Below are 26,522 nucleotides of genomic sequence, written 5' to 3' on the forward strand. Positions count from 1 at the left end.
CGGCGACCGTTGCGACCGTTAACGGCGTTGGCGCGGAGCGGCGCTGCTGTTGGCCCCGACGCGGGAACGCTCACAGAGCGCCTTCCTTGTTTACGAGGCGCTGCTTGTTGACAACTGTCGCGTTTTCTGCTTTCTAAAATAAAAATGTATTATTTAATTATTCTGACTTTAAGCCCTAGACACTCGTGTGCAGAACGCCCTGCGCCGTTCCCCCCGGCAGCACCTGAGGGTGCGTTGTGCCCTGTGCGTGCCTGCTCCTATTGGCGCTGTACGGGAGCCCCGGCTTCCCCGGTGCCTTTCCTCCATTTACCCGCTCGTTCCCAACGGCACTCGAGTGACCTGAATGGGCAGGTGGGATGTGTACGCCTCTCGTGTGCCTGCTTCGTTCTCTGCATCCCTGGGAGATTTTGGAGTGCACTTAAGCAACAAGCATCAGGGAAGGAGGGCAGGGGGCTCTCGTAGCTCTGAGGCTCCTGAGAGTAGTAAATGGAGATGTTATAGCAAAAGTGATTTCCTTGTTTTTCACCCTCGTGTTTTCCCCTTGTCCCAGAAAGCCATTTGCTTAATTTATTGAAATTATCTTTCCTAAAAGTGCTGAAATTTAATACTAAAATATACCATACTTTTCAAGTTTCTTGAATGCTAATGGTTCTCTTTTCTACATGTGTTGGGATAGGGCAAAAAAAGGCTTTGTGGTTTTTTCCTTTTTTCTTTATAACTTTTTTTCTTTCTGGGAGGGAGAGGTGCCTGGAACAAGAGGATGAAAGGAGAAAGCAGAGGGAATTGGATTCTTGTAGGTACAGCTGTTCCCAGCTGTAAGAATCAGGGCAGAAATAAATGTATAGTGTCAGGAGAGACTAAATAAACTAGTAATATGATGGGAAGCTTTCCTGTGGACTCGTAGCCACTTCTGCTACACTGCTGTGCATTTGTTATGGTGCTATTTGTAACTTATCTTTTGAAAATACCGGTTCTTTTCAATAAATCATCCACTTCCCCAGAAAAGATTCTCACACTGTTTGTTTCATGAATTTCCTTAGTAAGTCTGCCTTCTTTCTTCCCATAGGCTTTATTTAAGCCTTCTTTTGTTTCTGTTAAATGTTGGCCTGCTGTCTGAGAACTTGTGGGCTTACAGGAGAGGATCAGAATAGCTGCCCTGTGTGTTCCTGCTTTGTATCTTGGGTTTTAGTAATGATTCGAGTTGCAGTTTTTCCCTTCTACGTGCCACTGGAATATTGAAGTGCCTGGCCTGCAAAGTCAAAGCAGTGGCATGGTCTTTGTAGAAATGAGGTGTCTGAGCTTTGTTTCTGAAGGGAAGTCTCTGGTCAGCGTTGTCTGTTTGGCTCTTGTAATACCTTCAGGTTGGTGTCTTGGGCTGCCTACTGTTTTCCCCTCTGTATTTCCGCATGTGAAGTGGAAACTACTCAGACTGTACATAAAATGAGGTTGGAAAATCTGTGACCTTGAGCTGTTTGATGCAAGAAGTTTAGAAGCTGGTGGCTTCAGAGATACTTTCAAAAGTCACTGAAGGAAGCATACGGAAAAGCAATGGCCTGTTACACAAGTTTGAAATTACCAGGCTGGTAGGATCATTAACAAGGCAGATTTTGCATGTATTGAAACAAATACCCTTCATAAGCTCCCCAACCCAGTAAGAGCTGTGTATGCAGGGAGAAGGGAGGAGGAAGATAACTCACTGCATTCAGATGAACAGAACTTTCTTCTTAACAGAAGAAGTGGATGTAGACATGTTATACTTTTATGCTGTATCTTTATATCTGATTTATAGGCATAATGTATTTCTTTTAACCTAACCTAGCGCAGCCTCACTTGCTCGTGGGTGTTTGTGAGAGGAGCTTCAAGGTTAGTGTTTTTCATGTTGTAGACCAAATAAATGTGGAATTTTGAAGTGACAGATTACCTACAATTGTCATTCTTCCCATGCTCTTACCATGGAAGAGTGAACAAATACTGTATGATAAACCCTGTGTTCAGCTAATAGATGTGTTTTCTTCTAGGCTGGGCATTTTAATAGAAGTGGTTTACGACATGTCTTTAAAAATTGATTTCACTATTGCATCTACCTACTGGCCTAAGTGTTCCAGGATCTGCCAGGAGTAATTATAGACAGTTGGTTCAGATGTTGCTTAAATGTGTAAGCCTTGATGGGAAACACAGTGGATTTCAGCCAAAATGCTAATTTTGATGTTTTGTCATTTTGTAAAGCTACAGACTCAGAACAAATTATTTTTATAATGATCTAGTGATACATAATTGCATAGCGAGGGCCAAGTTTGTCCTTGATGGAGCACTGAACACTACCAGTGTGAAAACTTACAGTATCAGCACTAGCCTAAAGTTGACTAACTTGATAGCTACAGTAGCATAATAAATTCATTTACTCAGGTGAGCTTACATACCTGCATTTAAGCTTGTGATATCAAGGCTTATTTGCTCCAGAATGCATTTTAAAGCTAGAGCATGTATGGTTACAGGAGCTATCTTTGCCTTTTGAACCATCTTTTACTCCAAGTTGTGTTTTACAATTTAAGTGGTATTTTCTTCATTTGTTTTAACATAGAATAAAAAAAAAACATAACACAGAAGTCACAACATAGGTGCCTGGCATTTTTACAACCATGAACTGGTGCTGTTCTACCTGCCCAATGTGGGTTAGGATAGAGTGGCGGACATGAATAAGAAAGGTTGTCTTCCTTAGCACTACATTAATAACCAGATGGATCCAACCACTTGGATGTGTCAGTCATTTTGGAGCCTCTTGACTCCTTTCAGCTAGTCTGAATCTGTTACTGCTACAATTACTACAATAGCCAGATTGTACTTTTTTCCCCTTCACAGTCAATGTAAGCAAGAACGTCTTCTTCCAGAGCTTCTAGCAGTCTGCAGTGTCATTTGGGACATGCCTGATTGCCAAGATCATTAGAACAGCCTTCAGGGATGCATGCAGCTGCAGTGTCAAGGAGAGAGTGATCTACATAGGTTGGTGTGCATGTGTTGTATGATTGTAGTTTTCAGGTTGTGGAGAAGAAAGGGTGCAGCTCTATACCCTCCTAATTCCTTTGGTTTTCCAGCGTGAGAATTGTGTCTTGGCATGGGCTGATGAACGTTTCCTCTGTTTGAAAAATTGTAGGTTATGGCAAGCGTTCAAATCCTGCAGCTTGAGAGTGCACCTGTGATGTTCACAAGTATCAGGAGTCTAATCATGAACTGCTAATTTGGGAGTTTTGCCACTTCAGTGGATGCGGGATCTGACCCTGCTTTGGAAGTGATGCCCTGTCCAGGCAGGGCTAAGATAGCCCCAGTGAGAGTTGGAGCTGCTGGATTTCCCTAGTAGCTCATGCCTTCACTCCTCATCTCTAATTTACGTGTTCTTGTGGTTCTTTGCTTGGCCTTCCTTTTTCCTGAGAGCTCCCGGCTGCAGCTGCTTCCTGCTGTTCCAGCAGTTAGACAAGCAGCAGAGCAGAGAGTTGAACTGACTGCTTTTGTAATGCGTAGCTGCAAGCTGGGGAAGAAATGGAGCAGTTCTACCACTGTCAAGTAGAAAAATCTTGCAGTGGGAGAACTAGTCAGTGTTTGTTCTGCCTGCCTGTGGTTGGGAACTGGGGAGGCATCCTGCAGTGTTGTCTCAGGTGGTTGCAGTGGAGGGCCTCTCAGGGTGCATTGCAGCTACAGGAGCCCTGAGCGTCCTTCCAGAGAAGAGCAGGGTGAGCAGCAGCCGTTAGTCTTCTGCAGGCTGGATTCCTCTGTGCAAATGCTCCTTGAGGGCCAATGCATAGAGAATTGCCCATAGTTTGAAGTCCTTGACCTTTAATAGGCACCTCTGTGCTCCTGAGCAGCACCTGGTGCAGCCACGTGCCTCTCTTTAGTCAGAGTTCAGCATGCTCTTGCTCTTATTTCATCAGTGGCAATATGGACTGTATCTTCTAGTGTGAGCTCAAGAGTGGAACTGGAGGGGCAGAATCACTTCTCTGTGTAAGTGCAAATCTGGAGTAGAGCAGACTCTAAAGAAAAACAATGCTGTTGAACATCTATGAGTTTGATATTTGCTGACAGTGGCCATGTTGACATCTTCCTGGTGTTCTTTAGAGATCTCTAGGTAGGCAGAAGAAACTGAAAATAAATGAATTTTGGATCTCACTTATTGGAATAATTTGCTTAGTCATTTTTACTTTTCTGCTGCACGTTACTTTGTTGTTTCAAGTGACTTAGCTTGGAGTGGTCTGTTAAGGTACAGCAGGATGAACTGGGACGTGATGTGCTTTTTGTCAGAATAGGTGAAAGTGGTTTGGCTTGAAAGGATTTAAAATACAAAAGATAGAATTAAAGGGCAGAAGGTAGTGATGAAGTAATGGTTTTGTCTTGGACACAGAGAGGGGGAAAAAAAGATATGGAGAGACATTACAGAAGATTAGTACATAGTGAATAATTTATAGAGTGGAAAAAAGCAGATACTAGAAAGTAGTAGAATATTTCCAGACCTGTGGTAGGATTTATTGAGATGATGTTACAGCGCGGGGGGCAGGGCAAGTAGGAAAGCTTTGGAGGAGCAATGTGAGTGTTATGGGACTGGGTGCTGGGGTCTGATTCTGCTACCAGAGCGAGATCATTCCACTATGCTCAGCTGCTTTCCCTTGTTCTAGGATGTGAAAAGGCTCCGCAGAGTTTACTAGAGAATGGATAGATGATGGAGAATGTTTGGTTTATAGTGAAGAAGGCATTGATTAACATACTTCTTCCAGTGTGCTTTTATTTACTCCACTTTTATTATCCTCAAATTCTGAAATCTCAAAGATCTCCTTTGTGTATGCCTGATTTGGGGAAGAGAAAGGAAGGTGCTGTTGGAAAGCAGAAAAATAAATACTTGTTGATAGCTATAGCACAGTCCCTTGGGCAGTGAAGGGTATTATTCTATATTAATACTGGCCTTCAGCATTTCTATCTGCTCTCACTTTCCCACAGAAATATACCTTCGTCTCTTCCCATCCACGCAGGAGTCACCTGGAAGAGGAATAATCAGACAGTGATTGCCACTCTTCCACCACCATCTCCGTTAGCTTACTGGAACCCTGGAAAGGCAACAGTGTTGCATTTCATATGTATGTCAAAAATGCTTCTTTCATTTTATCTCCTTTCTACAACTGACAAACACCTTTTATTTAACATATTTAGATCTTTTTCACACTAAGATTGTGAAGCCTAATTTGAGCCTGTTAATCTTTTTCCCAGTAATCCATAGAAAAGCACAGCTGCACTACTAAACACATACTGTTTACCCATGATCTCTGGGTCCAGGCAGCCTGCAGCGTTCCAAAGATCAAAGTTTAAAGGAGACGTGCCAGTCCTTCACAATTCCTTTTATTTAATCTCATGAAACCATGTAAGCCACACTTGCAGCTGATAAATACTGCTGAGCTTCAGCCTGTGTGTGTTTGTGTGCAGCCCTCTGGTCCTGTAGCTTTAACAGAAAGGTACGTCCTGCAGGTTGATAACCATGAAATAAGGTAGGACAAATGGAATTTAGTAGTTGTAATGAACCGTCATGTGGTTTCTTAGCACTTAGTCTTTTTAAATTAGTATAAACAATGTTAAGGATTTTCTGTCTTTAAAAAAAAACAAAACAAAAAAAAAACCAAAAACCACCAAAAAACTAAACTAATATTGTTGCAAGTGACAGTTTCACCCCACTTTCTTTTTTCATTGCCTATGTGGGAAAGCTAGCACATTTGTGTAAAGATAAACTGGGAAGTCAGTGGTTTCCAGCATGTACATTTTGGTTAATATTTATAGAGACTAATATTTAATGGGCCATATAAATATTTATCATGTGCTGCAGCTCTTTGATCATAAACACTTGTTTGAAAAGGCATTCTGTCCCGGCTGTGATTTGCAAAGAGAGAGACCATTGCTTTTTCAGTGTTAGGAGGGAGATTTGGTTTGTCCTGCGTTAGCAGTTTTAGTCATGGACTATAACATAGTAAAGCTGGCTATGTCTTTTTAATTTTTTTATTTTTTTCTCTACTTCTCTTTCTGTTTGCAAGATCAAATAATAACTTGTACATATGAGGCCCCAGTCTGCAGCAGACTGGCAAAACTGGATTGAAGTTCTGGGGGTCTTTTTTTCTTGGCCACAAGAGTCACTACTCTGCTGCATTGCATCAAATAGTTTGTTGTGTTTTTAGGAATATTGTGCTCAAGGAGTTGACCTGTGACTGTTCACCGGCAGGACTTTGTCTTCAACTGTTTTTCTGGTTCTGTTTTTATTATATTGACTGCAGAAACTGTAGGCAAAGATTCCAATAGATACAAAATTCAACATGGAGTTTTACTGCGAAACAAAATTTAATTTGCACATGGCAATAAATGTTGGTGTCCAGATTCCAAAACAGGAAGTTTGTGCTGGAAACAGAAGAGCTGGAGAGAGCTTCTTCCAGCTCACAGGTCCATTTCTTCGTTTGTAATTTGGAGTCTCCTCCTGTACAGAAGGAATATTCAGAATAAGAACATTCATCTTCAAATTCTTAACGAAGTATTTTGGCTAGATATTTTCAGTCAGCCTTATTACTGAGATCTGAGGTCCTCAAGAAGCACCTCTAGGCAGACTCCCTTGTTGGTGACACTTATGAGCTGGAGATGACAGTGCTTCTTGTGGAATGTGAGTGGCATTCCAGAAAAGCCCTCGGCATCCACTGATGTTTTTGCAAGCAGATCAGATCCTTTTTTAGAGAAGCCATACTTTGAACAGCATTGGCTGCTTGCTGCACTTGAGAAAAGGTTTGCTCTAACTTTTAGCCTTTTTCTGTAAGATAGCAAAATATTTCTTTATAATGCTAGGTGATTTTTGCTCAGAGAAATGCAATTTTAAATAGGTCTGTTGTATTCACTGTTCAGGTCTGTCACACAATGGCTTCTTGCACACATCCATCAATTTACAGAAATAAGAGATATTTGTAAACTGATAAATGCTGCTTGAGCACACAGACAAACTTGGCGTCCTGCACGATCACTCAAATGTGTGCATCCTGGTTGCTTAGTAAGGAAAAAAGAGTAAACATTACATGGGCTGATCTGGGTTCCAGATCTCAAATGTTTGTGGGATGAATTCAATGCAAAGCTATAATTACAAGTGCTGAGTAGGAGGTACTATGAGCTTAATTCTCTAACATCTGTTAAATTTGTTCTCTAACCAGCAGAATACATTAATAAAATCAGTGCTGCCATACAGGGAGGGGAAGTAGTTGGGAGTAAAGCTGCGTGTGAGAAAGCAGGATACAAAGTGAAGTACTCCTTTTGCTGTTTGTAAAAAGCAAGAAAGATTTGCCTATGTTTAAAAAAATAAAATCAGCTTTGCAACTTGTGGCTTACTCTCTTTTTATGAGTCAGCAGCCAAAGGCAGTGCCAAACTAGGGGAGAATTGGGAAATGCATGAGATAGCAGCAGGGATAGTTTCATGCAATTTCCTCCTTACTGTACTGTAAACCTTCTAGCAGGTAGCTAGCAGCACCTGCAGCCAGGCTTTTCAGCTCTGGGGAGAATTAAAAAGTGATCATCATCTGTTGATAAGAATGTTTTAAAACTCCTTTTACAGCCGAGGGCTAGGAGGAAGATGCAGAGTGCTGTGAGTATCCCAGCTGATAGATGCAGTATTAATCACTGATAGCAGGAGAATTGTCCTCTTTTTGTCCAGGTCATAGAGCCGAGGCCAAGCAAATAAAGCGAGCTTTCTTGCCAATATCCCTAGGTGTTAGCCTCATGGCACACCATTATTTTTAGCTGATTGCTCATCTCTTGAGCAGATGACCTTGCTTAGCAAGATTAGTGTGTATTGCACCTAATTTACCACACAGAATCAGGATGCTGAAGGAGAGTGGTTAGGGTTTCTATCAATACTACAGTGTACCTTCTAGCTTTGATATACATATTTTTTTTAAATCTAGTTTGTTATTTTTTTAAAGCAATGATGTGTACAACTTGCCCTAGTAACCCTACTTTGTGCATGCAGAATGCTGTGTGGTAGCTGCTTTGGTGTACAAACATTACTTCTGAAATGGAGAGCAATTGACTTGGCTGTATGATCAGCTGTTACTGTCTGAAGATAAGAAGAAGTCTAAGAGTTTTGGGCTCCAATGCTTTTTCTATCGTGTTTTGCATATACTAAGCCAGTAAAATCAGTTATTGCCCAAAACTCATATCTAGGCTTAATTTGAAGTGCGAACAACCTTATTGTTCTGCTAAGCAGAACTTTCAGAATCTTTCCCCCTTCTCACATGTCCTTGCCCCCTAAACAACCAGTCTTTTACAAACAGATGTCATCCAGGTCACTTGCTTGGGATAACTGGGCTGATTTCAGGTACAGCTGTTTTGTTGCTCTATAAATGACCAAATGATAATTGATATTTTTCTTTTCTCAAAGCACCAGCTGAGTTCTGTATGCTGAGTTTTGGTAGGAGATTCATACAAGCAATGATGTGATACCTATCAAATACTTTGTATCAGCTCTTAATTAACACTTCCCAGATTGATTAAATGTTAATGTTAACTATTAATTAAGGGCAAGCTTAGAAATTAAGTACAGTGCATTTGTCACTATATAAAAAGGTCATTTATTTAAATGTGATACAGTGAAGTAAGCAACTCACTGTGAATAATTAAATCAATCGATTTAGGCTCACTTTGTTCTTTTAGGTTGCCAGTAAGCAGGCACACATTTCCTGGGATGTTCTCATAACTTAATGAAGTAATTTCAGCAAATTATTTTCTAAGTCTTTAAAATCATGTGGATTCCTAGTGCATGGCTCTTAAAAACCTAAGCAGTTTATTTTTCAGTTGTTTTTTTTTTTCTTTTTCTTGCAAGGCTCAAAGTTGGGTAAGATGTGCCAGGTTTTCACTTAGCTATTTGAATTCTCAGCATCACACCACTTTTTGGGGGGAGGAGGAAACGATTTTCAGACTCTGCAGAATTCAGCCTGACTCACTGTCTTGTCCAGCAGTGATTTGCCACTCCTTGGCTTGTTGGCTACATGGGAGGCATCGGCTCCTGCCTCCTCATCTTGCTTCAGTTCAGAGCTCAGTGAAGCCAGGTACACAACCCCTTTCACAGCTTCAGGAGTCTAATTTGTTTGCATCGATGCATTGACATGGCTGAGGTGTTACTTCCTGTCTTTTTCACAAGTGAATCCAATTTACTGCTTGTTAGCAGCTTTCCCATCTGCCAGAATTCAGGAAAGCTCAGGAGCATCTGGGTTGAACATGTAAGGTATCAACTCCCAATTACTGCTGAGTTTGCATCCAGACCTTTTCATTTGCTCCCTCTTTCTTTCTTTTTCCCTTTATACAGATTTGATAGTGTATGACTACTGCTCAGTTCCTTGTGTGTGTGCATGAGCTTTATCAGAGCATGCATGATCTTACATGCAAATTCACTTCTTGCGTTTCAGGAACTTTTGTGCCACGCAACTTAGATGCAATCAGAATCAGAGAACCCTAGGAGTTGAAAGGGACCTCTGGAGATCATTCAGTCCAACCCCCTTAGGTTCCCTAGAACCAGTTCCAAACATTGGAGATAAAAACAGAATAACTTGTCCAAGACCTGAAAACTCAAATTAATTGAGAAATGCTATGTGAAGACTTGCTGCAAAGAAGTTACCAAACAAAGCACTTAAGCAGCATCTCGTTTCCTGTTCAGCATAACTTTGCTTGTCATCTTATCTGTTTTTTAAGCTCATTTTGTTTATTTGTTTACTTTATTTTTCCTCACAGGCTTTATTGAAAATGCACAGTGAGAGCCAGACTTCAGTGAAATACTATGTTGGAATTGATGTTGGATCAGCAAGTGTTCGTGCTGCTCTGGTAGATGAGTTTGGGACAGTAGTGATGCACGCAGAACAACCAATACAAATCTGGGAACCTCAACCAGACCACTATGAACAATCCTCTACTGACATATGGGCTGCTTGTTGTGCAGTCACCAAGGTACCTGAAGGAAAAGAAATGAAGGAGATGAGTTTCAAACAGCACTTCAAATTTTGGAAGTTGGAAGTCTTTCGGTCACTGGCCTTTAATATTCAGTTCTGCCATGTTTCTCTATAACATGGAACCACCTTCATACATTCTAGACACTTTAGGATATGTAGTGCCTGTTATCTATGTGAGGAGCAGAAGGCCAGAGTGATAACTGAAAAGAGGAGGAAAGCTTTCCTTTTTATGTTAGATCTAAAGGAGGACTTTTCCACTGTCTTTGGGATTCACATCAGGGATTTTTGTTCCACTGCTGCATGTTTTAGCCACAAACAATTTCTTTGAGGAGTGGAAGTTGCTCAGAACTGATAATGCACCTTTAGAGGTGTGTGTGGTGTTGCACTGCAGCCAAAAAGGAGCAGTTATTATAGAAATTCAGTCTATTTTATGGATAGACATCATATGAGGCACCATCACCTGTGATCCCCATTATGACATCTGTCTGGTGTTATAAAACTGAAAGAAATTTTATGTATTTGTAGATAGTATCAAGCTTAAAAATAGTCTGAAATAAACCTAATTATAAGGGATCCAAGGATTCACCTGTACATGGTGGTGGTAAATGACTGACCTTGCTTGGCAGTCTACATGCAGACTATTTCATCCTCTGTAATAAAGCCACAGCCTGCTCCATGATCTAAGGTTATTTTTTAAGTATTCATGATATGCTTTGTAATTTGCAGATGGGCAGTTTGCTCTTTCTCTTGCTATTGGTCAGCCTTTTCAAATTTCAGTGAGCTTGGCTCTGCAGAAATCTTCTGTGATGAAGGAGACAAGTGGTGAGGGGAGGGGAAGGAGAAGAGTAGTGTGACAGGAATGACAAGGAAAGCAGCTTGATATTACAGACAGAGCAAGTTATTTGGCTTTTCTTTGTGAATTGCTTTTTTCTTGATCTTTAAATACAATCTTATATTTAAGCAATTAAAATATGGTCTCTGGAACCTTGGCTTTACGAAACCACTAAGACACTGGCACTGTTGCAAGTCTGAAGTCTTTCGTTATAGTACTAATTAAGATAATGATATTTTTATTGTTGCTGGCAATTTATTACTGCGTTACATTTTAGATGCCTTGGAACTTTACATGGCACTTGATCCATGTGGGTATTATATATTTTTCTCCAGTGCTGCTTGAAGCCTTGAAGTTCAGATCTTTTGGGGGTGATGAGTTTTTCAGATTATTTTCTGAACGTAAGCTTTCCAAACTCTTGGTAGCAGAGTTTCTGAAAAGGTTTGCATTACAGATATATTAGCACTGCTTTAGGTTTTGACCAACTTGACAGCAATTTATTTTTGGGACCCTTTATTTTGTAATAAAAACTATGACACAGTATTACCAGAGCAGTTCCATAAGATCATTCAGTTTGCAGGTAGCAAACAAGTGAAGTAAGTGATGGAAATGCATAATCCTGTCTCTAGGTTTCATATCCAGCAGAACTTTTAGAAAAGAAATAACAGTGCTAGAAAGATTCGAAGCGTATTAAAGAGCTTTTCATGTACGTTTGAATACACTTCTGAAAACCAAATTTTGGCAGTGTGCTACGTTTTTATTAGCATTCAGATTGAGATATTAAGGAATACTGAATCTCTAAATTTTTGTAGTTTGAGTTTGTATTTCTAACTTGTTTTCTGTGCTCATTAGTTCACATGGTAGGCCATATATATGGATTTCTTTGTATTTGTGTATGTTTTATGTATTTGCAGAAAGTCATCTGTGGTGTTGATGCCAGCCAGATTCGAGGGATTGGATTTGATGCTACGTGCTCCCTTGTTGTCGTGGATAAAAAGTTCCAACCTTTGGCAGTCAACTCACAAGGTAGGACAAAAAGTGAGATGAATTGCTTTCTGTTTGGCATCCTAACACCAAACTCCTTCATATTGGATCAGAGGGGCTGCCTCTTAGAGGTCTCTGCTCATTTTCAATTTTTAGGTGTTTCATCCTCATTCATCCTTATTAATCATGGCTTTTCTTGTGCGTGTGAATACCTGCCCACACTGGCTTAAGGAATGCTAGAAATGTAGTATTAGTGTAGCCTGACTGCTTTTTCTGTCATAGAGTTGCAAGCAGAGGTTGAACTTGTGTATTTTTATTACACTGGTGTTCTGTCTTTGTCTAGGACGGAGCTAAACCTCTGAAACAATCTGGTACCTTTTTCTAAAAAGAAATTTAAGTTTTTATTAATTTTTAAGTCGATACTTCAGAAGCCTTTTTTTCCCCCTCCCACAATCCCATTTATGACTGGGAGGCTGTTAATTCAGTAGTTACATAGCCATAATCACAGTTCTGTTGCTTTACCCTTTCTATTCTCACATTTATTTGTCATCTCCTATACTTACTTAAGAAAAAAAAAAAAGAAAAAGCAACAGCTTTGTCCCCAAAATGTCCTTTGCTAAATTTAGGAAAGATTATTTTTCGGTTTGAGAGTCTTTGATCTGTTCAGCATCTGATGATGTCTAGGGCTATTTTGGTCTACTGAGTCAAATTCAGTTCTCACTTTTTGCTGTACAATATCCTCAAGAACTTGGGCTTTAAACAATGATATCAAAGATAAGACAAGAATAGACAGAATACTGTCACACTGGGCATGCACTAAACTCATTTCAGGCAGTTTTGGAGGTCTAAATTGTTTGAATCCATATTTAGTGTAGCATTGTTCCTCATAGACCTGACTTGTCTTGGAGTATGTTTTCAAGATTGAAATGCATGAGTGGCTCTTCTGTGGAGTTGAGTGTGCACTGTACTCAGCAAGAGAGTAATGTGAAGTGTCACTTGGATTTTCCCTTCACCTGTTTAGTAGGTCTTTTGTAGGTTAATTTAATTAAAATGTTTTTTGCTTTTAATTCTGATGTGTTACACAGACTTGCTGAATGCTTTTGCCTTCCACATTCAAAATAAACATAGTCAACTACAGACATGAAAGTATTTTTGAAAGAAATTAGGGTAGTTTTCTCTTAACTATAGAATAGGAAAAAGGATCCCTATTACTCTATAATTAGTTGACTGGCAAAGTTCATTTCAATTTATAACTTATTTGCTCAGATTTTGTCGTATTTTAGTGACTAGGAATTAAAAATGTTTGTTTTTTTTTTGTTTTAAAATAAATGTGTACCATGCCCAGTAGTTTGGGTTATTTGAATGAACCATACTTTACAAGAGCATCGCTTGTCACGTTGTTGGACTCTCACAAGCCTGACTAGTTTCAATCTCAGGGCATTCTCAGCCCTCAGCATGCCTTAAAAGTTGGCTAGAATTTTATCTGTAACTATCTACTGAGAGTTATTAGCACATTTAAGTACTTGAGTTTTCCATGTATAAGTATGAAGCAGCTTACAGCCTAGTAACAGACAGTCTTGTGGTGGAGTTATACAGGAGCTAAAACAATCTTTGTTTTATTTTATTGTCTTTTAAAGGGCAAAATAACAGGAATGTTATTATGTGGATGGACCATCGTGCCGTCAGTCAAGTAGACCGCATCAATGCAACGCAACACAGGATTTTGAGATATGTTGGGGGAGTGATGTCTGTGGAAATGCAGCCTCCTAAGTTGTTGTGGATAAAGGAAGTGAGTACCTCTAAGATTGCATAGCATTTTTAATAATGATTAATATCATTATATTTGTTAATGCCTGAGAATGATATTTCAGAAATGAAGTTCTTTGACCTTAGTTCTGAGTTCAGAGATGTGCAAAGTAAGGCCAGCCTTAAGATGTGATGAAGATGTTTTGAGATTTTTTTTTTACCTCGATTATTTAGAGATTAATTTTAGTGAGGTTCAGTTTTTCTCAAATGAAAACTTTTGATATGCTTTTCTTATGTGATTTTAAGACCAGATGTATTTAGTAGTTTTGGTGCAGGTGATGAATGTGTCCTGGAAATATCCTAGCATTTAGTTATGGAGCTGTACACATGCTTAAAATATTGTAGCTGAACATGCTTAAAAAGGGCTTAGGTTCTACTTCTGGGTTGGTTTTTGCATCAGTGTGAAAGCAGCAGTGGCTCAGCACTGGGCATCCTTGCTGGATGTACTACTGCCTTTGAGACATTGCATCCAACAGTGAGGGAATGTGTGATGTCTTTGGCTGCTCACAGAGCAATCTAGTTTGAGCTTCATCAGCTTTCCAAGAAGAAGCTGAGTGATTTAGTTGCATGTTGTCTCTAGGAAGTAGATCATCTGTAGAAGGAAGATGCTCTGTTCGAAATGTGGAACTCTGCTTCTTTCTTGTGTTTTTAACAATAACTGTCAGAGAAAAGAAAAATGCTCACCACTCAAATTTCTCAAAACCTCCTCTAGTCTGATTTTACGTTTGGTGTTGATCCTTGGCCAAATGTAGATTACTTTCTGCCAGTTTCAGTGCAGTGCCTTGGGTTGGAAGGGACCTCAAAGATCATTGAACACCAACCCCGTGCTGCAGTCAGGGTTACCACCCACTAGATTAGTCAACTAGAGTTGGTTGTCCATGACCCCATTCAGCCTGGCCTTGAACACCTCCAGGGATGGAGCATCTGCAACTTCAACCCAACACCTCAACAACTTCTCAGTGAAAAACTTCTTCCTGACACCTATCCTAAATCTCCCCTATCATTACCTGACCTTGTATTTCTGGAAAGGAATTTCTATTATTTGAATTATCACTTAAACAATTTTAGGTATTCCTAAAGAATATCACTTATCAAATTTACTGTGAACTTCTGAAAGTAATGAAGAGAAAGGAGAAGGGGGAGATGACCTAACTGTGCTTTCCATTTGTCATCTTTTCTTACTAGAATTTACACTGAAGATGACCTCACCATGATGAGTGAGCTGAATTAATTATACAAGAAGTAGATACTGGTCTTTATTTCTTGTAATTTTCTTGTTATAAATAACTTGTATTTATTTCTGGAGGGCTGTTGCAGTTATTCATCCAAATTGCGAGTTATACTCCTCAGCTTCTTCTTGATTTTCTTTTCCATGTAGTATTTTATCTGTGTTTCTTTTAATTGCTTTACATTTTCACTGTACAGAGATTAGGAACAATTAGAAAGTTGAGAGGCTTCAGAGCATATTCTATACACTTAATTATTTCACTCTATCACATTTTGATTTCAAATTAAGAAACCAAACTGTGGAGGACCTAATAGGTTTGTTTGCAATCTTTTGTTTGAATTGTATTAGCTTACATTCAATTTAGTTTGAGCACTGATGAATCACTTTATGCCCTGGCATCCAGAGGCTGGTCTACATGAAATTAATTGGAGTGTCCTGATATCTGAAGATAGATGCTCATATGGCAAAGTCAGCACTGCCTGTGAAGTTTGTGTGTAGGTCATTTTGCAGTAAATGATCAACTGAATGCAGCTGCTGGATAAGCTTCTGGGGCTTTTTTGTTAACATTTGTGGCTCACTTAGGAGCAGCACTTTGTTTCTTTGCCCCTTGTGTGCTGAGAGGGTCCATTTAAATGTTAAATCTGCAGTATATGTAAACCAAAATGAATACTTTATTTTTCTTTTAAATCTACTTTCTGTAGGTACAGTCGCATTTGAATTTGGAATGTTGTTAGCTGAATTGAGAGTGTGGAATGTTGTAGATAAAGTTGGAAAAAAAAATATCATTATCCTTTCACAAATATTTAGAAACCAGCTGAAAGATAATGCTGACAAAGTCTTCCTGAACTCTGTAAGATAAGTAAAAATGTAAACTAAAGTGAAAAAGAAAGTAGTCCTTAGTTACTGGATCTCTCAGAATAACCAGGTAATTCTCTTTCCTTGCTATAATTTCGTTAGATTTCTATTGTTTTTAGAACTATTTTGCAAGGTCTGGGGATACTGTTGGTTCTGCTCTGGAATTAATGTTAGCGTTTTTTTTCCCCCAAAGTAGCAGAAGAAAGAATCTTGTTTACTAATTTTTGGCTGGAGATTTGATTGTGGCTTGTGCCAAAACAGGAGGATGCTTGTTACATTTTTGTCATATTAATGGCATTACAAATCAGCTATTTCTAAAAAACATTCATCCCATATGCTGTGGCATATTCCAGATGGGTGGGGCGTGCTGAACAGGGAATAGGTATTTGCTTGGTAACTGTCCCCAAATGGAATGCAGTTTTCCTATAGTGTATTTTCACACCTCATATTTAAGTATGGTAAGAGCAAAGAAGATCCTCCCTACAGCAAAAAAAAAAAATATCAGAGTGAATGACTAGCAGAAGTCCCTTGCAATTGTTAACTAAAATTGATAATTCTCAGTTTATTTTCTTCATATTTTTAATGGCACATTGCTCAGTGATCTTTCTATTCACATCTTCAGATACAGCCACATTTTTATGCATCATCATTCTTTTAGTTTGTTCTTGTACACCCATAACTTGCAGCTTTACCAGCCAATGGGATAATTTGCAGAAATAATTAAAACATGTATTTTCCTGGCTATGGAGAGGCATTAGCTTGGCAGCAACATATTTGTTCATGCATGTCCTCTTCTTTATTACATTTGCAGCTGATTTTGTTTTGTTGAATGCAACTGGTAAGATTTTACCAATAAAAAGCTCTCAATTCCATGTTTAGTGAAAAGAATCCAAGCTACTGGGTTTGAAACTGAACTCTTGATAAGGACTGTTTATAAATGCTTTAACAGCTTTTTGCTATCAAAATCCATACATAATTTAGACATGTTTGCATAGATTGTACTTTGGACTGTTCAGTTGAGCTTTTAGTAGCAGTTACTAATCAAGCAAAATAGTCTTTAAAAAAAAAAGAGGATTAACAGCTGGAATGATTGAAACATCTGCACTTCTGAGAATCTCTCAACTCTGCTACAATGTGATGATGTTTATGAACATTCCCACAGATTGTCCTTCATCCCTTTTTACAGCTCCAGCTTACTCAGCCTTTGATAGCCCTGGTCTGTGTTTCTGTCATGCACGTGGCAATGTCTGGCCTCGACTATGATATTTGCCTGACTTTTAGTATTACTCTGAGGCTGCCTCATGGATTTGGAAACACCTGCAGATATCTAAGACAGTGTCTTGATTGTAGAGACAATGTGATGCACCAAAGCAGTGTTTTCCACCTTTGACAGTAGCCTTATCCTTACAGCTTACTTTCTAAGGTGGCCTCTTAGCCCCAAGAACACGTTTAAGGCCTTAAAATGAATTGGGTGATTCAGTTGGTGGTTTGAGCTTTTTGGTGGTGGGGGGAAGGGAGGGGGCAAAACCGTAGCAAAACCGATCAGTCTGCAGCCCTGGCTCCAGCAATGATTTTAATAGTGCCTACAGTTTATCTTGGGTGTCTGAGAAGGGCTCTATCACATGGTTTGGCATTAGTTCTGAGGCATGAGAGATGTAAGTTCTAAGTTCTTGCTTTGTCTGAGTTGGAATAGGGTGTGGAACATCAGTTTTTTATATCCCCATGAGTGTGTGTATTGTCTTCAGTCTGTTCATGCAGATTGCCTAGGAGATTGGGATTCAAAATTCAGGTTGAGTTGGGAAAAGCAGACTATTATTCAGTGAGCGTGTCTCATTTTCAGATGACTTAGATCTTGACCTGATATGGAACTTGAATGCTCATGCCAACTTTTTTTTTTTACTCTAAATGGTAAAATCTTTCTGATTCCATCTGTCTCTGCTGGTTTTAATCTAGGTTTCTCACACACCAATTTGGGATGGTTTCAGAATGTGTGGGTTTTGACTGATAAGTAGCCATGAAATACAGGCCAATGCCCTGTGCTAAATCGTAAGTTCTACTTCAAACCCCTCTTAAATTAATCCAGTGGCCAAAAGAGTTTGGATGTAAAAGCTGTCTGTAATGATGTTTAGTATTTTCCAATTCACATTTAGTCTCTATTAGCAATTATGAAAGTCAGGGAAGTTTTGCTGTTTGTATACATATTTTAGTTCTGGTGTGGGGGGAAAAGCATTTTCACTACTTGTAGTTGTCTGATGATCACTTAATCTTACAAGAAAATAATAAAGCTAGTAAAAGCTAAAAAAGTTTCCAATACAGAAATAAACTACCTCAACAAAGCACTGAAGCACAAATCTGAAAGCTTCTTCCTCGTTCTCAAGGAGAGCACTCCTCTATGTGTTTCTGAAAAATCCTGTTGCGTAGAAAAGCTCATGTGAAGTTCTACGTGTGTGTGCATTTCAGCCCAACTCATAGGTGAGCAGTATGCATAACATGAAACAAAATTGTGTGGCATGGCTTCATGATAATCTTCTGACTTGGCAGAAATGGCCTCCTCTACTTATTTCTTGACCTCTGTACCAGTTCTCCCTACCTCTCACTTTTATCCTTCTTGTCTAGGAAGATTGAAAAATTCTGTGCTTCATAATTCTTAAACTCATTACCCACAGTTACTTTAAAATCTCCAGATAATTCTGAATAACTGTTGAGAAATGTTGTATTTTCTGGACAACGAAGAGGTTGTGGAGACACTCAAGACCCAGCTGGATGCCTCCCTGTGCAACCTTTTGTAGGGTTCCTGCTCTAGCAGAGGGTTGGACTCAATCTCTGGAGGTCTCTTCCAACCCCTGCAATTCTGTGATTGTTTTCTTTTTAAAAGAAAGAAGCATCCATGGGTACCCCTCAGTTGAAAGGTTGAATGTGTTTCTTTAGAAGTGAGCTTGATGGCTGAGATGCAGGGTATGAATACAGTACTGGGAATGTTCCCGGATCTTTTCCATCGTGCTTTTAATGTGGTCACAGATTTGACTATGAGTAAAAATAAATTAAATTGACTTAAGTGAATGTCAAAAACATGGAGACTTTTTTTAAACTTGTTTGGAAAAAGCATCAGGATATGCTATGGTTTTTTGTCTTTCTTTACTAATTAGTGATGACAAAGCATTGCGATGGCAAAGAATGAATCATTTGGATGTTCATGAAACTAAATACTTTAATGTCACTAACGTGTGGCTTTTGGGAATTTCCCAAGTAATAGAATAAGGACCCGGTGAGTATCTCTGATAAAACAGATTTGCTTGAAGGGCACAGTTGTTCTTAATCTAATATCTTTTATGATTAACACTAATAGTCGATCTACTTCTGTTGCTTCTTAAAGACCAATGCAGAACGGTTTCTCTGATGGAAATAGGATGAATGACCTATATATTAAGCTAAGGAGCGCCTTTTGCATTTCACATACAAAGTTAAATTTGAAGTAGTAGCCATCTACATCTAGTGTGTAAGCTACACTCAAGTTTGGAACAAGCATGCAAAGCTTGTACATTTTGTTTAAAAGTTGTGGTTGCATCAGTCTTTTTTTAACACAGTAAGCTATTAAGACTCTTAGTGTTTAATACTCCACTTTTCTAAAAATCCTTTGCATCTGCAATCTTGTATAATCTTTTATAATTGCCTTTGCCTGAGCTTATGAAGGGGAGATGAAAATGGTAGGATATGAAATCCAAATACACAGTATGGCAAGCAAATCACCCCTTAGATTTCTTCTATAGAGATGAAGCCCAAAATAATTTCCCATCTTACTTCTGGAGTACCTCTCTGACTCTGTCATAGCCTACTAGATGCAACTGTTGACCAAATGTGTGTTTGTGCTGAAACTGTGCCACTTAACAGATCTCCATGCCCTAGAGACCCCACCTAGGATGTACTCTTAGATGAGCCACTGTTTCAGTTATTTAGAAAACTGTTGGAGATTTTTAAAGCAGTTTGGGAGGGTGAAGCTTTGCAGAAAGCTTACAGATTCTTACTTGCTTTGATCAACTGGCCTAATAGTTTGTAAAGCTTTGTTCTGTGCTCACAGAGGTATTTGTTTTCTTCCTGCACTTAAAATTCAGAAATAATAAATATAAAATGGTTTATTTTAGAAAGTAAGGCATGCTTCGAGCAAATGTTTTTGAAGTGAGTTGTCTACTGATTTTGTGCCTGCCTGCTCTGACACTGAGCAGCTGACAGGGAACTGAAAGATCCCATGCTATTGATCTGAACTATGTGCCTCCATTAACTTTCTTGCGAAGCCTTATTATCAATTCGTGGTGGGAAAAGGACTCGGACAGTAAATCACTACAATGTGAGCAGTGCAGGAATATGGAGAGAGATCAGAATATTGAATTTGGAAAAATTACGATTTTCACACAACATTTTTCTTAATTGCCATTAAAAGAAGCATGTGATCATGTCTGGCTTCAAATATCTGTATTTCTCTAATATATTTTTTTTGTTAGAACTTACAAGAGTCATGCTGGGAGAAAGCAGGCTACTTCTTTGATCTTCCGGATTTCTTATCTTGGAAAGCCACAGGTGTCACTGCAAGGTATGGTAATTGTAACAGGATGATTTAGTCATCTTAGTCTATTTTCTTATGTGTGTTTCTGCTTTAATTCATTTTGACTGGACATGCTGTTACATACATCTGTCTGTAATTCAGTCTGCTCCAAAACATCTTGAACCTATCTCCTGCTTCCATTGTACATTCCTGAGCACAGTTCTTGTGAGCAGTGTAATTCACATATACAGTATGTTGCTACAACTGTTAGTCAATTGGTCTCATATTCTATTTTGGAACATAAATATGATTGCTCTTGTTATTGTGAAATAAGCTTCTAATAATGCTTTGAAATCTATTTTTGTTGACTAATTTATTGACTTTCTGAGAACTGAAAAAAATGCTTCTTTTGGGTATGGAAGACATCTTATAAAATCTATCTAAAAGTGGTTACTTCATTGTAAAACACTCACTAAAACCAGCCTACAATGCTTACTGATAAGTTAAACTGATAAGTTAAAGCGGTGTTTGAGAGAACTCCATTAAAATCTTGATTAAAATGACATTAGTACAAGTGAAATACACATGCAGGTAAACAAATCCTCCATCTGAGAAGTGAGATACAGTGTCAAACTTTAAAAAAAAAAAAAAAAAGTCTTATGGCCCAATTCCACACCCAGCTCAGTTCACAGGTACTTCCATTGGAGTCTCTGGAGTTGTATCTGTGCAAAAGTTAGTCTAAAATGAAAGCTGTAAGGAGTTAGTTTTAGTGTTGGGGGAATGGAAAACACATTCATATCAGATACATTTCTTTTTGAGCATTCTTTCTCCCTGGTTAGTCTCCTTAATAGGCAACTATTGTTAAATACCTATCTTGCATTATATAAAGATGCTGTTTGACTTTGCCAGGAAAGAATAAAAAAGTGAAGAGAATGGAAGCTAGTAAATTCTTACACAAAGAATTGAAAGGTGGTATTGCAAATATAGTGAGATTCTGCTGTATTCTGTTCAGCGATCAACTGCATGGCAGAAGAACTCTTACTCAGAAGATGCAGTAAGCTGACCTGTCACCTGACCCAAATCAAATTTCAGGAGGATAAATCCCAGGCTCCCAGAGGCTGAGCCCTATAGGACCTCTATATTGTACAAATACTCAAGACTTCAGTTTAGAGCTGGCACCCTTTGCTCAGGGACTAAGTGGAGAAAGGTAGCAGCCTTTTTTTCCACAAACAGTTTGAGTGCTTCATAGAATCATAGAATAGCCTGAGTTGAAAAGGACCATAATGATCAATATCATACGTATGAAGTGCTACTTAAATTCAGTTGTATGGGAGAAACCTGGCTTTCTATCCTAAGAGAGCCTTTTTGAGGCAGTTGAGAAGATATGACCTGGGAAACAGATATGCCTAAATGGCACATGTATGTGGTTACAGATTCTTTAAATTTGTCCTCTGATAAGTTTAATAGGACACACACTTTATTTGTCCTTATATGTAGGAACATCTCTGTATTATACATGGTGAGATGCTGATAGAAAGTTTGTACTAAGGGCAGTTGAATTTGGCTTTGTGATCTTAGGATGGCTAACAGTTGATGTGAGAAATGCGGGCAAATAATAAAAGGATCGCCTTGGGCTGCTGGCTGAAGAAGCTAAAATAGAATATGATCCAAGCGAGGTTGGACTCAAATATTATTTGGAATGTACTTTTAAAGAAAGGGAGATAGTTCCAGAGAAAGTAATGATATAAGTGGAACAGAATTCTTATCTTGTTTGAGGAAAGGGATCTCTAGCATTAATGAAGAGGGTTCCTGCTCTTCCCCTCTGTCCCATAGCATGTTCTGTCCCTCTTGTTTTTAAAAGAGGCAGCTGTACTGTATTAAAGAAATCCCTCTCTCCAGCCTGTTTCCTAACTTCCAACATAGTTTAGTCTGTGTGAGGTGATGGAGGGCACCTTCCTGCAGACTTGAAAATATAACTGTTATTATTACCAATTTAGCAGTTGGAAAAAGATCATACTATTTTGGATAAAGTAGTTCCTTGTATATCGTCCTTTGCTGCCTTAATGTGCACTTCCCCCAAATTCAACTGATCATTTCAGCTCTAATGGAATGTCTTAGGTGATAATAAAAGGGAAAAAAATATAGGAAAATAAGGACAAGAATTTTTTTTCTTGGAATCAAACTTTATTTTTTTTTTTTCCAACATCCTCTACTTTCCCCTGTGCACACTTCTTTCTTAAGATTTGCCATGTAGTTTGAAGTGAAGTATTTCATCCTGCATATTATCTTTCATAATACTGTGGAAGTGGAATTTTATCGTGTGTAAGATTTTTACCACCTTTTCCCTTGAGCACGAAGGAGCCTATTCACAGGGCAAGGCACAGCGTTAAGTCATTGTGAATCACACATTATTTGACCCTGGTAGAAGACAGATTTTATTTTATTTTTTTTAATCTGTTTTGGTGGTGGTAAAATCAAGTAATTCCAGGGACATTTCTGTAAGAAGGATTTTTGCATGCGTTGAAATTCTTACTCTTGCTTCCTTATGTTTTTAAGTGGCTCCTTAAAACATTTTGTGTGTATTTATCATTTAAAAACATTGTGTGGTCTTTTTGGCTTCGGAGAGATTACTCTGCACAAAGTTAAGCAGCGTGTGATCGGGATTTGAAGTATTTGAAAGCAGCTATTGGTTCATGTTTCTGAATATGAAATCATTTGTCCTTCACCTTCAAGCAATTCTGCTGGCCTGAGGTGCCTTGTTGCCAAGGGAAGTTTTTTCCAGTGGATATATAATTAGCAAAAAGTTCAGGTAAGAATACTTGAGGGATGGGGACTTAAACATACTCTGAGATTTTTACCTACTCCCTTTAGAAGTGCTGCCTGTGTATCTCAGTGAATAGCATCTGCCTATGAACTTCAAAGAGTGAGTTTCAAATCATTGATTCCTACTGTTCTTAAAAGATTGTTGCCTGTAATATTTCCTATTAAAAGAGTTCAATTCTTATTATCTCTCATTTGGGTTAATGTAAGGCCATGCAGCTGTTTTGAATGATCCAGAAGCTGACTCTTCTGCATTAAAAAGCTTTCCTGACAGCTCCCTGGTTAATAGCTTGAAAACTTTGCAACTTTCCTTCTCCTGCCCCCAAGGTTACAACAAGGAACATTGGTTTGGCCCCTAGAATACTCAGGTCTTATTGCAGAAGTGCTGCTGAGGGGAGAAAGCTGTTTTTTTCAGACATACTAGCAGTGCTTTTATAGGCTCAGCGCTTTTCCTCATGGTGAGTGTGACTCACTGCTATCATCCACCCACCATCTACAACCTCTGATCACTTTTTCTTTATATGGTGTTTTTGAAGTTATCTTAAAATCAAAATAAATATCTGACTGACTTAGAGATAACTGTATTATGGACAAAGTATTTTTATCAGAATTGCACTTCTGCAATTCTGTCTTTATTCTGATGTCTCATGAAGGATTAGGCTGCAGACAGGAATATGGTTAAGCTGTGGTATCAGGTAGAATTCACACACACATTTCTGAAGTCGTGTATTTAGATCCAGCATTTCTGTTTCAGAGCCACTTCCAGCTCACTGCCTGGAAATAGAGATGGTCTCTGCTGGATTTACATGGTTTAAGATGATTGGTAATCTAAGAGAGTGAACCTGTGGAGGAGGACTTGGAAATGCAGGGAAGAATGTCAGACTTGACAGTAACTGAGGTGGAGAGTGTCCAGCATTGTGCTATAAGCCACTGGTTGAGGATGAATAATTCAGTCTTTAAAGAACATGCTGGCAAATCATTCATAAAGATTCAAGAAGTGCCAGAATGAGTGGAGAAACAGAGACTTAGGACTCTTTTAAAGTAGCTCCCAAAACTGCAGAAAAAAGTTGGAACAAAGTGAGTTTTTGTACAAAAGCTATTTTTTTGTGTGTGTGTTCTCACGCTGCAATGTATTAATAGCTGGGGAAAGTAATTTTTTATCTAGTAGAGATGTCATCTCATATAGGAGTGGTGGCCCAAGTAATTTTCCTGTGGAAATACTTGTCTAGTCAGTCTTAAACACAGATCTCAGGATCTTGAGTTTGTTCAGAGAAAGTCAATTTTATAAGAAAGATGTTCTTACTGCTATGGTAATTACAGGCTGCAAACTGAAAAACAAATGGATATGGTTCTTAAAGATTTCTAGGAACCACATAGCTAACTAACTAATAGTATTATGCCATGAGTGTTTGTGAGAGAGGAGTGTATATTCTTTTAATATTCAGTATATTTGAATCTGGGAATCCAAATTTAAGTCTTTTATCTCCCCTCCGTGATTTGGATAAGCAAATTAAATCTGCATTTATGGAGGTGTTCAGACTGCTGAATACCTTTTGAGGATTTGATTCTTTTTCATTCTTATGCTTGTTCTTCATCTGTTAAGCTGACACACAGACAGTGTTACTAGGTTAATGCCCTATCTCTGGAGATGCCCGAGGCCAGGCAGGATGGACCCTTGAGCAGCCTGCTGATCTGCTGGGTGGCAACCAGCCCACTGCAGGGTTTGGAGCTGGATGGCCTTTAAGGTCTCTTCCAACCTAAGCCATTCTATGATTCTGTGAGGTTACTTTCTTTTCCCTTTGAGTAGTATTTCTTTTCCATCTATGATTAGTAGAGTCCTTACCAAACTTTTTCTCCAGATAGGCTAGAAGCTTTGAAAGTGGAAAAGCTTGGAAGAGAAGGGGATGTTTAGAGGTGCTGTAGAAGAGACAGACTGATGTAAGTTGGATGATTATCTGAAGGATGTCTGTGCCTTTTAAAGGATTGAGCAATAAGTAAGAAAGATGTGGTAACTGGAGCAGCACAGACACCAGATTCTGCCCTTCCCTTCCTTCCTAGCTGTGCCATGACTAATGTATACCTTTTGGCTGGGATTCTGGTGTTTGGCTTCTTGTTTATATATTGTGCCTACTTAGAGATGCCTGGTCTAAAAATTAAACCCCTCTCTGTGAAGAAAGGGGCTTGGGAATATTCTGAAGGTTTTGCTGATAAGCACTGCAGCCCATGTGGCAGTGACAGTATCCTGATTTGCACTCGGGTTTTACATCCTGTTTATGAAATGAAACCCAAGGCTTCAGACGTGGAGACTTGTTTTGAGAAGTCTCTGGAGAAGGGGGGATTATCTCAAAGGTCTGGTTGGGAGGGAAGCGGTGGTGTTTTTGTGGATCAGACAAAGAAAGTGCCACGAATTTCCTGTCCTGAAGCCAACAGCAAGTGTCCCTGTGACGATGCCTTTGCCAAACAAGACAGAATTCCACTTCTATTAGGCTTTTAATAAATTCAAAACATGTTCTTTGGAGTCTGGTGACACACAGACTGATGCAGTGTAAGAAAATAGGAAGCGTGTAGCTGCAAAAATGATCAGGGATGTGAAGGGCAGGTGCAATGTGAGCCGTTACTGCTCGATATTTTCTTCTTAATGATTAATTTAAAAACGGGCTGTCCTTGGGTCGGTGGAGGCTGAAAGAGCTCTGTGTGCTAAATAAGAAAATTGTTAGCAGGTCTCGTTAATGTAAGCCAGGAAGCATACAGGCAAACAGGAAGCTTTAGCTATTGTTGTTGTACAAATGCCCTTTACAAAATATTAGCAAGAGAAACTTAATGTGTTTTCCACAAGAACGGGAGCCCTTCATAGTGTCGAACTGTATCTGCGCAGAGAAGAAAAACAGCCTTGTCCCTTTCCAACAGCTTTGACATACATTGAGACATTGCATTTCAGGGATTTGAATTCAGATCTTTAAATATTTACTACTTTGATTTTTTTTTTTAAGTTGTTAGGATTCTTAATTAGCTGTGACAGCATCTAGCCCTTAGTTTTCTATTGTGTTCATTTGCTGCTGGAAAAAAAAGTCAGCTAGGTCAGTATAGAAAAGGACTGGGGGCAGGCGCAGTAGTAGATGTATTACTGGCAACTTGCCACAGAGACAGTGAACTCTGAGCCAACCATGAAGTCATTTTGAACTCAGGGAGTCTCACTAATCCAAGGCAATGTGTCTTAATTTGACAAAGCAAAGACTGCTTGATAAGCAGCCTCTGCTAGAAATGCTGTTAAACGGAGGTGTTTGTAAGTTTAGATTGTGGACAAGATGTGGCAAAATCCAAGGAATCATCTTGTTTTCAGGTTCCTTATCCTCTCCCAAGCCCAAAAGCAGGCTTGGCTCTGCTCTCCCCTGCAGTTCGGGCTGTGCAGTGGCTTGATGTGAAATTTGAGAAACATATGTAGTTTTCTATTTCAGGAAAATGATCTCA

At 39.0% G+C, this 26,522-nt stretch overlaps 1 protein-coding gene across 6 annotated transcripts in view; it reads left to right on the forward strand.

Annotated features, from left to right (window-relative positions):
* The first annotated feature begins 4,987 nt into the window (after positions 1-4,987).
* The window catches only part of FGGY (FGGY carbohydrate kinase domain containing), an 85,247-nt gene continuing 63,712 nt past the window's right edge, over positions 4,988-26,522 (forward strand). For 3 of the 6 annotated variants that reach the window (XR_002118218.2, XM_019618731.2, XM_010716070.3), the window contains exons 1-5: positions 5,382-5,489; positions 9,778-9,990; positions 11,739-11,850; positions 13,446-13,597; positions 20,194-20,282. Coding sequence is in view for 4 of the 6 variants with exons in the window: in XM_019618731.2 (XP_019474276.1) it covers positions 9,790-9,990; positions 11,739-11,850; positions 13,446-13,597; positions 20,194-20,282 (554 nt within the window). In the remaining 2 variants the exon portion in view is untranslated. Of the gene's footprint in view, positions 5,118-5,380; positions 5,523-9,777; positions 9,991-11,738; positions 11,851-13,445; positions 13,598-20,193; positions 20,283-26,522 lie in introns of those variants that run through there. The other 3 variants (XM_019618734.2, XR_004160807.1, XM_019618732.2) reach the window with 3 other exon arrangements.

Source organism: Meleagris gallopavo, chromosome 10 (assembly GCF_000146605.3).
Source record: "Meleagris gallopavo isolate NT-WF06-2002-E0010 breed Aviagen turkey brand Nicholas breeding stock chromosome 10, Turkey_5.1, whole genome shotgun sequence".
In the NCBI taxonomy this organism is placed as follows: domain Eukaryota; kingdom Metazoa; phylum Chordata; class Aves; order Galliformes; family Phasianidae; genus Meleagris; species Meleagris gallopavo.